This window comes from Pygoscelis adeliae, unplaced genomic scaffold (genome assembly GCF_000699105.1).
Source record: "Pygoscelis adeliae isolate BGI_AS28 unplaced genomic scaffold, ASM69910v1 Scaffold384, whole genome shotgun sequence".
NCBI classification, from domain to species: domain Eukaryota; kingdom Metazoa; phylum Chordata; class Aves; order Sphenisciformes; family Spheniscidae; genus Pygoscelis; species Pygoscelis adeliae.
Window position 1 is genome coordinate 79,737 of NW_008824548.1, and position 11,692 is coordinate 91,428.

Sequence of the window (11,692 nt, forward strand, 5' to 3'; positions counted from 1 at the left end):
GTCGTATACCCCTGTAGGCAGTAAAGCCCCTCAGTCTGCCAGGTGGTGTGGGGAGCCTCTCCCATAGAGTCACCTAGATGGGTTTCACACCCAGTCCATGGGCTGATTATTGTCCTGTGACAGCCTTAGGAGGAACCAGGCGAGCGTACTCTGTTTCTCTGATTAGGTTACTGCAGTTCCTCTACCTGCCATCATACCTCTGTGCTCCTCTGTTGTTTGGGGAGAAGATCCTCTAATCATATAACCAAACCGAATCCTCAGATTGGTGGATTCAAAGCTCTATAATTTTAGGCACAGTTACTAAAAGCACAGTGCATTTGGGAACAGGAAGCTACCAGTCAGAAAGGCATTTTCCTTATACTTGCTAGACATCTTTAACAGGAGCTGGCAGCTAGTGCAAGAGTTAGGATGTTGGTAAGCAAGCCGATAAGTGAGAAAGCTGACACCTGTTGATGCCTGTGAACTACAGGATCTCAAGTGCACAGTGGCTAGTGTGATAATCATCACCACTCAGGAGCAGATACCACTGGTGTCTGTTATCCTCAGGTGAATCAAGCAAAGGACAGACTCAGGGACAAACCCTGGGACAAGTGACTACAACACTGCTTTGCAGGAGTGAGCTTGGCCCTCATAAAACTCCTTAAAGAGAGGAGGAAATTCCTTGTCCAACAGCGGGTCTCCGGGGGAGGCATATTAACTCTAGGGCTAGATGTACGACATAGGGGAAAAGAGGTAAATTGTGCTGTTCTGCTCACAGCTAGAGCATTGGGCTCAGCCAGAGTCAGAAGGGAATGGGAGGAGTCTGAGGCAAAGTAAGAAAATGGTGGAAAGAAGTCTGTTAAGTAGGACCTGTGAGGAAAGATGAAGCTTGGGACTGGGAAAAAGTAGTTGGAAGAGGGGAGGAGGGAAGCATCTTAGCCACAAAAAGACTGTGAAGAACACAGTGGTCCTGTTCCCACCAGAGTACACTGGAGGATATTAACTCAAGTGGCAGCAGAGAAAGATTTTGTTCTACGTGAGGTACACCACTGTCCTGTGAAGCTGGAAAGGACCGGAGCACCAGGAAGGGGAAGAGAGGCCATTTCCAGCACTGCACTTCTCCAGTTCCCTGATACCACCACAAGTCTCCACTGACCACCACTTTCTGACAGCTGTCTGTGACACTGCTTTGTGTTGGTTTGTGTTATTGACAGTATCCTGTGGAATTAAGTCAAATCCCTACAAGTGTCAATACTACACCAGTGGAAATACCCCCGTCAACCAGTGGGGGTGGCTAGTTTCAAAAAAAAGACTCCTGAATCTTCCCACCTGTCAGATTATGTGGTTGAACAACATCAGGCAGTTATGAACCCGAGGAACCTCATCACTGAAAATGTTTCAGGGGTCGGGGTGTCCAAGCCAGCTCCCAGACAGACACAGGGGTCTGGGAGGCAGCTACTGGGAAGACCGGAAGTCTTGACCAGCCACCGGAAAGACCTTTTTTTTGTTGTGTCTGGCGTGAGACAGAGTATGGGGAAGACCAGGGGATTTAAGGGCCAGCTATGTGTAGAGTGAATGACTAAGCCTCGCTACTGGAGGGGTCCATATTACATATGTGTAAACATGTATTTTTTCTACTGGCAGGCTTTCATCCTGCAGGCAGCCAGAGAGGGGAACAGGATCAGACTGCCCATGCTGTTTGTGTTTACATCAGTGCTTTCTGTCTGTGTTGACCTGTGTGGCTGCTTATATGTACATATTCTTTTTCTTCTGTGTGTATCTGTATATGTACATACTGTACATACACGCTCAGTCTCACTACCGTCTGGAGCTGGGGACATGGAGCTGCAGCAGCCTGCAGCCACTACCCACTCCCATTCACAGAACTGCTCCCATCGATTGGCTTAGGAAGGCAAATCTCCTGGTCACCTTGTCTCTAGTACAAATCCTCCCCTCTCTTTGGGACACGGAGAGAGGATTCTCCTCATACTTGGTCAACCATGTGCAGGTCAGACTCCTGGCACAAGCTCCTGTTACCCTCCCGGGCGAGACTTTCAGCAATGGAGACAAATAGTCATAATATCCCTAGAGCTGGTTTCCTGTGCCCAGTCCCCTCCAGAGCTTTGGCTGTGTGCAATGGGACTGCAGCCAGGTTGTCTCTGGGGGGTTTACTCTCACTGGGTGGCTGCAACTTCTGCTGCAGTAGTTGCCTAAGGCTCTATCCTGGCACAGGAACATGTTTTGATCCTGCTTATACAAACCACCTGCAGCTTAGAGAGGGAGAAAGACACACACACAGAGCACACAGCCTTTTTCATTGGCCTAATACTGTATTTTCTCTTGTATAGGAAACCAATATTTATTCAGCAAAACCAATGCAAGAGGAGGACATTCTCTATGTCCCCAAGAAAAAGCAGACACCTCTGCTCAGGGAGACAGAGGAAATCACAGCTCTGAACATCTGTCTTCCATTCCTGTGTCTTCTTCCTGGAGAACTCAACCTCTTTTCAGCCAGTGGCTGCCAGACCCACTCAGGGAGAAGAGGACACAAAAGAAAAAAATTACTTGGTTCCCCTGTCCGCCAGAACCTGAGATAGAGACAGACTGTTACTCCCAGCGTACCCCATGGAGCACTGCTGGAGAAGGCCACAGCAGGACGCAAGGCTTGGAGGGGAGAGAGAAAAATTCCAGATGCTGATTCACGGACGGAAGCAGGACCCTTCCTCCCACTTTGCTATCCCACTGGCACCAGTCTTACATGGAAAGCTGCCTTCTTCCTACAGCCAGCACAACAGGGACCTGCTCAGTCCTGGTGGGGGGAGCTGCTCACCACCACTCACCCCACGCACTTCACACCCAGCAGAGGCACGTGTCTGCCTCCAGGGCAAGTTTGTCCTCCAGAAGGAGGCGCAGCAAGGACAGCCCTGGTGACCTCTCCCTGTGCCCCATCTCTCCCACAGCATCACAGCACTGGCCTGTGCATATACGTGCACATATGCATGGTGGGGGCAGTATGGAGGCCAGGCAAGGCTGGTCATCTCTGAAGGGTTCTTCCTGCTGGCGAGATGCAGCTGCTTCTGTGCCTGCAGCACTGATGGCCACGTCACAGGTAGTTAACTAACAACCACTAACCAGCATGGATGGGGACGTGTCAACCTGGTGTCCTACCCAGCCCTCTCTCCTGCTCCATCATTGTCCTCTCACGGGGATTTGTCTCACCTCCCTCTCATGCACCAACAGACACCCTCACATCTCTCCTACGCTCTTGCACTGCCAGGAGCCGCGCTAAACACTCTCCATCCGGGGGTACTCACGCTGCCATCTCATTAAACGGAGTCTGGTCCACCCACTGCCAGTGGCCCACCACCTGTGCACGCAGACCAATGTAGTAATTCGTTCCTATTCGAGATTGTCGTAGCTCGTTAGTGAGGAAAACCTGGAAATCAGGGCGAGTGAGTGCAATGTCCATGAGGTGCAGGACTAAGCAGAGGGAGGAGGCAGGAGTCCCTGTGGGGTGGGGCTGGTGGCAGAGGGAAGCCGGTGCTGAAGGGGTGCAGAAAGGACATCCCCCCCTCCCCTGCAGGAGCAAGGAGGGGCTCTGAGTGCCCTCCAGGGCCTGGCACTGTGTCTCTGGCTGCTGTGCCCCTCTCTCAGCCCTGCACGTACCTGCTCTGCTTTGCTGTTGATCACCACCAGGTGGGAGCCCATCCCAGTGCAGTTCTGCACACTCTCAGCCCAGGGCATCTTGTCGTCTGACACGTAATAGCAGCTCTTTTGAAAGCGTTTCCAGCCATTTGGGCAGCACGTCCAGTCTTGCCCTGCGTGGGGAGACACCACAGAGATGAACGCTAATAACGAGAGAGGGAGTGACTGCAAGGATCCCAGTTCTGCAGGGACAAAGCTCCCGTTCTCCTTAGATCACTTTTCCTGACAGAAAGGGCTTGAATAAACAAGGACAGTACAGATATTGCTTCCAACTGCTTTGGAGAATGACCAGTGAGCTTTGTGCACACAAATCCATGGTAATCCTTGTAACGTGACCTCAGGCCTTGACTTGACAAAGACAAAGTTAGTTTGGTGATCTGGTTTGACTTCTCCTTGTACAGTCTCCTTTAGGCCTTCAGCCCCAGGGAACAGGGAACAGTGCTTCTTTCCCCGACTACAGCTGCACTTTCGTTAGTGCTCCATGGTTAACCTTCCCTGTGCGGCTGTATGCTGTCCCTTTTGTTTTGTCAGTGTTCACAGCCACCCTGCCCTCCAGGACATCATTAACATGGCCCTCTCCTCCCCTTAAGCTCTTAGCAGGAAATCCTTTTTCTCCCCACCTCCCTCCTCTGGAGTCCGCCTCTCCAGACTCTGCTCCCACTGCTCCTTGCTGTCAGAGCAGACCCCAGCATTCACTGTCCGATTCAGCCCAAAGACCTCCTGCACCCCTGCCAGCACTACTGACCTTTGCCTCGCGGCACTGCCGAGACGCACCGCCACTCCGTGAATCTCTGCCGCAGGGCTGTGGGCTGGTCACCACTATGGGAGCAGGGAGCGACTGGAAAGGGAGAGGAAAGGCGGCAGGATTACTCCTTCCTCCCGGCTCCTCACACACCATCTCTGGGCTTCACTTCCCCACCAAGCACTGTCTCAGCATCGCCTCTCCTCGCGCCGTCTCCTTCCATTTCACAAGGGGCACCTGCCATCCTCTCGGCGAAGGGAACCGGCATTTCTGCTCCCGGCATCCCACAGCTGCCCAAAAGGACTCCTCTGCCCACTGACTGACAAGATCTAGCCAGGATGACCTGGCCAGCAAAGCTAGAGAAGCCTGCGACCCACCCGAGCAGTGCCTGGTGGCTGTAGCCAGCCTGTGGTTTGTCAGCAGAGTCTGTCCCAGCACCGAGCAGCTGACATCAGGCCCCCTCAGGTGCTGTGGAGCTGAAGGTGTGCTGCTAGTGGATCCCTGGTCCAAGGCTCTGAGAAAACTGGCCCAAACTGGCTGCCTTCCCAGGCAGAAAGAGACAACCTTTCAGGTCAGAGGGCAGGAGGACCACTGGAAGGACATCACACTGAGGACATGCCAGACAGGGTGGGATTGATTCCACCCCACCACAGGCATTTACCATGTAGATACCTACAGCCAAGCTGCCTGTCTACATCTCTTTCCAATCGGCGAATAAAAAGCAGCACTTCAGTGGCACAGCTTATCTCTTCCTAAGACAGACATCAGCAGTAGTTTGGATGAGTAACACATCAGACGGGTCTAGTTCGTCAGCAACAAAGACAGCCCAGGTGAAGGTAACCACATACAGCCTGAGCTGCTGAAACCAGGGTGGAAGGTAAACTCCTAGGACTTACTAGCCAGTTTACGGGGAATAACACAGTGCTGGTGACAAGTGTCAGCAGGCCACATCCACAACCCGAAGGACTTACCGCTAACTCAAACACTCAGGGATATTGATTGGAAGCTCATCAGGGTGTGCGAAGTAATACAGATGTCTATTTTTATCAACCGTTTCATTCAGAAGTATTGTTACTAGTGAGGAGGGCAGAGTAATCGTAGTGGCCTCTGTGACGGATTTCCTACAAAGAAGTGAGTTCCTACAATGGAAGAAGGCTCAGAGGAGATGGGCAAGGGCCACGCGCGGCTGCCCACACCTGTTGCAAAGAAAGGGGACCTTATCTCAACACAAAGGGGACCAGACGGTGGCCTTTGTTCTAGTTCCGTTGAGTGAATCAACCAGTTGTATCAGGTGAGTGAATTGACCAGCTGTGTGACTGGTCATCCCTCTAAAGGTCAAAAAGAGGGCAATGTCTTCCTAAGTCAGGCAGAACAGCATGGGGTGAGTGTATACGTGGCTCAGCCCAAAATAGTGTAAAAAACTGAATGACTAACAAAGATGTGTCTGAAGAAAGCAATGGCTCTGAGCTGGCTTTAACCCACATATTCCTTCTGGGTCCTTGGGGACACCCAGTGTCTTGATGTTGAGCATATTGCAGAGGCTGGTAATGAGAATCACATTTGTATTGTGATTCAACTGCGCATTGCAATTGCTACCCTCTGCTAAGTGCAATTTGTACTTGTGTTTTTATTTAAATGCATTGCTGTATCACTGTGCTAAATCAAATTCCTATGTAACATCAATTACCTTGGATAAGTAAATTTGCCATTAAAGATTAAACTTTCCATGTGTGGAATATCTAAAAGAACCTGGCCAGACAGTATTAGACTCTTAACAGCCTACCCTAAACCTCCCCAAGCATTTAACAGAGTATCATGAAAAGTTACACATTTGGGAACAAAGCAATACAAACTTCTGCGACTTGGGAACTAATGACAGCAAAAGGAAGGGCAGCAATTTAGCCTGATAATATGCCTTCTTCCAGAATTCATCATCTTTGATGACAATTTGTGCAAACATGCCATGAATGATCTTTAGCAGAAAATGAGAATGAAACAATGATCATAACCTCCACAAACTGCATGTGCAAGAATCACTTTTAATGAATTATTCTAGTAGAATGCAGTTAACACTAAAAAGGTGTGAGAGTTTGCACTGCGCAGTTAATCCTGGAGATGCCAGGACTAACTGTGAAAAGCTGTTTTTTCCATTAGGACACAGAGTGTGTCAAAGCACCTTAGAGCGCTCAAGTGCAGGTCCAGCTGCCTGTATAGACACTTGTGCTCCCATCTCCAGGCTTTTTCCCCTCTGCTGAATGTAATTAAGTTCTTTTTGTGTGGTATGCAAGTAGAGAATTGTTCCACAGATCCAAAGAGGCCATGCAAGATGGGGATGTACAATCTGGAAACACTGAAAAGGCCTCAGGGTAAACAGTAGAAGATTAGGGGGATGTATGCAGACATGTACAAAGTCAGGGCAGAAAAGCCTGAGACCTTACAGAAAAGCCCAAGCAACCCTGAAATTCTGAAGATGGCCATGCTTCAAGTAGGGCATTAGACTAAAGACATCCAGAAGTCCCTTCCCACCTAACTCTTTCCATCATTCTAAGAAAGAGAATGTGTACAACAGAACCAGCCGGCATAACGCTGTGGTAGTCCTAGCTTCCGCATACCAGTTGGGTAAAACATCTAGTTTGGCTGGCCTGCAAAAGAGAAGTTTGTGTCATGTCGCAACTGTACCCTTAAATCCCCAATGTTTAAGTAATCAGAAAAGATTTTGCTCCTAAACATACCGATATTCAACATTCAGGTTTTCTGACCCCAAATGTTGGCGCTTGCATCCTTTCTCATGACAAAACAGTTCCTGAGTAAAAGCTCCGTCCTGATTGGAAGATGTTCCTCTCTGGGCTCTGATTTCTCTGCTTTTCTCCCAGCACTTCCCCCTGACCTCTCTCCTGTAACCAGCCTGCACATACTCACCAAGGAGAGCAATAATGATGGCAATGCACACCAAGAGGAGCAGCAGTGAGATCAGCCACGGGAGCCAAGGCGGGTATTTCTGGGGATGATGCTCATGCTTCTTCGTCTCAGGAGGTACTAAAAGTGAAGGAACACACCAAACACAACACCACAGTCAACTATGCTTCAGTCAGCCTGCATACCAAGGATGTAAAACTCAAGCGAGAGCTGCTCAAAAAAAATGCGGTTTCATTTCTGATGTGGAAGTTACACAGTTTGGGAGAGGGGCAGATTGGGACAGAGCAGGGGACCTCTGTGGTTTCTGAAGAAGGTCAGGTTCAGCGACACTGTTCACAGCCCCAGCCCTGTTGGTGAGCTAGCAATGCTAATTGCTGGTGTTTGGGCGTGAGGCCTTCACATGGCCTCAAAATCTGGAGTGAAACGATGCCTTTCTAGATTGAGCCGAGAGCTGCCAAATTCAACATTGCTCTATCTGATATCTGAGACATTCACATGAAGATTTCATGTTGCCTTCTCCCCACAAAACTTTTTATGCCTGCTTCAGTTCCTTCTTAGCTTTTTGGACTTTCAGTGTAGAAGAAAGATGGTGCAAGCTGAATGAGGACAGGAGACAAAAAATGTTTAGAGCGATCATGGCACAGAATCACTGGAAGAGAAAAAAAAGTTTTTTTCCCTTCCATCTCTGCTTTCCAAGCCAGGATTCAGAGATTTGCTGTAGTAAAACTAGGCTGTGCTAGGCTGGATGCCTGGGGAGAACAGAGGGCTGTGTCCAGCAGCCTGAGTAAAGTGTCCCACTCAGATTCAGACTTGCCAGGGCCTGACTTTTGTCTAGAGGGATACTGCCAGTACTGAGGAGCAGTCAGAAGAATGGGTCACAGGGAAGGAGAAGCAAACACTTGTTAGGAGACAGGCTGTGGCAGGTACACAAGCCAGGGCAAACAGGACGATAAAGAGACAGCAGCACTCACTGCAGGACAGGAGTAAAGAAGTTTTGAGAGAGACTGATATTAATGATAAGCTTTAGAGAGACCTCATTCATTGTTCAGCATGAAACTCCCAAGTCTGCCAGCAGCCACGTGTGCCTGCCAGTCATGCCTAGTAAGCAAGACTTCCAGGAACCTGTTGTTTGGGGAAGCCCTCTGACTACTTCCCAAAAGCCTGGGGGAGGCTGTTACAGCAGGGCAAAAAGCATCATCTTTCATTATTAGAAGATAAAACATTCATAGACAGACAAGATCCAGGTTTCCCTGGCCAAATCATGTGTTTCTAGCCAAAGCTTTTGTCTCTAGTGAAAACAAGGACTTGGATCATGATCTGGAGTCCAACCACCTATTTCAGACAATAGATCTGACCAGTCCAAATGATTTTTTGATGTGCTGCATGTCCACAGATTGACTGTTCAACCTGTGCCCAGCCAGATCTGTGCATCCCACATTCACACCCAGGTGGCACAGAGAGCACTGTCAGTATGCATGTACCTCACCAACACAACTGAAGTGCAGTAGATTTTGTGCATACTCAACGGGTTAATCTCCCTGCAAAATGCTTCCTACAGTTTGTCTGCATGCTTGCAACATGTCCAGCATGATCACAACACAACAGACCTGATGAGCATGTGATGGTTATTCAGCACATAAATCCAACATTTCCTAGGCACATGCAACAAGTGCTGTGCAGCACAGATGCCTAGGTTTCTACCTGGGAAATCCTGGTTGGCAATGCAGGAACCCTAACTGCACTGTGGTGTGAAACCCACCCCGGTAGTCTCTGCCACCTCCTGCCACAGATTATGTGTTGTTTGATTAGCTGCTGCCTTCTCCTCTCTATCTTCCAATAACTGCCGATTTTGTTATCTCTAGAGCCCAACTAGAAGAGGCTACAGAAAGGGAAAACCCAGGTTGGCCATTACCAACATGGAGTCTGCATGGCCAGAGTAACCACTTAGAAGGACAACAGAGCAGCAAGACTCCCTCAATCTTTCAATAATTTTCAATCAAAACTCTCGTCCTATGAGCATACCATGAGGCTGTGAGAGACGTTAGCACTGTGTGCAATGGTACTACTGGACACTGCTCTGAATTCAAAGTATAAGCTAAGCGTGTGATCACTTAGACAGGTGCACTCAAAGAGAGACCCTGAGCGCACACCCAAACCTATAACATGAGCCTGCCATCAGCAGCTCAAGCAAACATGGCTGGATTGGGTGTCTTTGGAATAGGTCATCGGGAACACAACGGGGAACTTCCACCACCCCCACCTCACCATGATAGAAATGCTAGCTGTAACCAGAACCAGCTAATCTTAGTGCACCAAAAACAGTGAGCTTTAAAGTCAGTCAGGAGTATGCACATTCTTTATTTCCATGACTCATGCCTCAGAGCAGGCAAGGAATAACCTGGAGCTGATGCCTGCTCTGTTTGGGATTGTAAAACTGAGGTAAAGTGGTAAATAGGCAAGTTAATATCCTTAGCAGCAATAATAATTTATTTATTTATTCATTCATTCATTTACGCACACGTACTTTCACCCCTCTGGAACCTGCTGTTGTGTAGGATCCTGTATCAAAGGGTGGAAGCAAGGAGCCATATATGGAACATCTCCATGTGTTCCTACTTGTGGCATAGTAACTACAGAATACATACTGATCAGAACATGTCTTAAATTTGCACAAAGCCTAGTAAAGGCACCATTTTACAACCGTGATTTTTAATAGCAATAAAAAGTTGTTCGTTTGGTGTGTTAATTATTTTTCAGGAGTGGTAGACATCAATCACAGAATTGGATCTTCCTGCAGATCTTAGATAGTTCTTCCTCTGTGTATTTTATGGTATTTTGTTCAAGCCCATTCTTCCTTTTAACATTTGGGACTCTCTTCTCCAAGGACTATTTCTCAATCAACAAAGGACAATGGGGCTATAAGTTTCTGCAGCCAGTGCCACCTCTCACGAAGCTGCAGAGGGCAACTGATTGCTGTACTGCAAGGAGGCATGTTGGTTCTCTACTCCTGCTCTCTCCATAAGCAGGAATCTGTAGCCTCAGTCTCTCAGAGGCAAGAGCAGTAGCAGCCAGGGCTTAGGCTTATTTACTGCCATTTGCTGCCCTGGGAGCCCCTCCACCTTTGTGACAGATCAGATTGTTTGTAATAAACCATAGTCTCTATTGTTGGTACTCAGTATATGTCAAAAAATGACTCTCATCCAAGACTAGATAACATACAGAGAGGCAGCTGCTGCCTGCCTTGTACCAGGGCTAAGCATTCATCCTGGACCCTCTACCATTCACCACTGTTGGTGTTGCAACCAGGGGACTAAGGGACCCCAAATACGTTCCTTACTGAATGTTCACTTGAAACCTACTGTTTGTGCCCCCAGTAGTCATGTTTGCTCATGTTGCAATTCCAACCACCTAAAGATTCCCACCTCTCCTCTTGTAGACATTCCTTGACCCTCTTCAGAACTCCTCCAGTCTCCTGCTCATGTAGTGGTAGACAACTGCTTTTTCTCACCAATTTGTCAAGACCAGGTAGGAACCAGAGTCACAGAGAGAAAAGTCTCAATTCCCTGTTCTTCAGTCCTCCTCCCTCCAGGTCCCCTTCCCCTGAATAACCCACCCATTCCTTACCTTCAACCACTGCAGCTGGTGATGCGTTCTTGAACTTCACCTCAGCGTAGGTGATTTCTGATGCCATTTAATCACAGGGTGACCACTGATCCCTGTCCTTAGTTTTGCTATGTAAAAGGTGGGCCTTTTTGGTCCCTGGTTCCAGAGGGAGACACCAATAAGTTACTGAGCCTTTCCCATCTGCTCGTTCACCCTCTGCCAAAGAAGGCTGTGCTGAACACTGGAAGCACTGGTGATAACCTGAGAATTCCTGGGAGCTCAGAAATGCTCTGAACAGATCTTCAGTTTCTTAGCCTAGGAAATCAGCTCCAGCACTATGGAAACTTCTGAGAGAGAAAAGAAAAATGAGAACCTAACAACTGAAAAGGAAGTTGCACTCCTCCTTCCGCATATCAGATTCACAGCTGGTAGGCTTCCTTTTTAAGATCTCTTGTTTTTTTCTTTTTTCACACTTTTTTTACTCTCTCTCCTTCCCTTATCTTCATGCCTTTCTTTCTCTGTTAGTAATTCTGCCATTGCTCTTAGGTTTGCAGCTATCATGGGTCTTAGCCCAGTTCAACCTGCAGCACAGCCCAATACAAAATGCATTCTGCCCTCACTTGTCTCTTATGGTTAAACTGCATTTGCTATATCAAATATTGCATGCTATGTCTCATCCTGGGAAGTCAGCCCCAGTTGGCAGCTAGCACTAGAACAAATCTCAAACAAGGAACTGTTCCTGTAGAA

At 48.4% G+C, this 11,692-nt stretch overlaps 1 protein-coding gene across 1 annotated transcript; it reads right to left on the reverse strand.

The window, feature by feature from the left end:
- Window positions 1-1,627: 1,627 nt before the first annotated feature.
- LOC103915120 (C-type lectin domain family 4 member A-like) lies at window positions 1,628-11,089 on the reverse strand. The gene is made up of 7 exons (XM_009321879.1): window positions 10,967-11,089; window positions 7,346-7,462; window positions 4,430-4,522; window positions 3,646-3,797; window positions 3,294-3,415; window positions 2,545-2,567; window positions 1,628-1,632 (listed from the first exon to the last, which is right to left on the reverse strand). The coding sequence occupies exons 1-7, from the start codon at window positions 11,031-11,033 to the stop codon at window positions 1,628-1,630; spliced, it is 579 nt and encodes a 192-aa protein (XP_009320154.1). The 5' UTR covers window positions 11,034-11,089.
- Between the last annotated feature and the right edge of the window lie 603 nt (window positions 11,090-11,692).

What these genes read in the sequence shown, in the direction of transcription:
- LOC103915120 (XM_009321879.1), bottom strand. Translation starts at nt 11,033, where the DNA reads ATGGCATCAGAAATCACCTACGCTGAGGTGAAGTTCAAGAACGCATCA. An exon ending in TCAACAGCAAAGCAGAGCAG is followed by an intron (nt 3,416 to 3,645) that starts GTACGTGCAGGG and finishes CCTGATTTCCAG; the next exon opens with GTTTTCCTCACTAACGAGCT. An exon ending in CCGTTTAATGAGATGGCAGC is followed by an intron (nt 2,568 to 3,293) that starts GTGAGTACCCCC and finishes TCTCTATCTCAG; the next exon opens with GTTCTGGCGGACAGGGGAAC.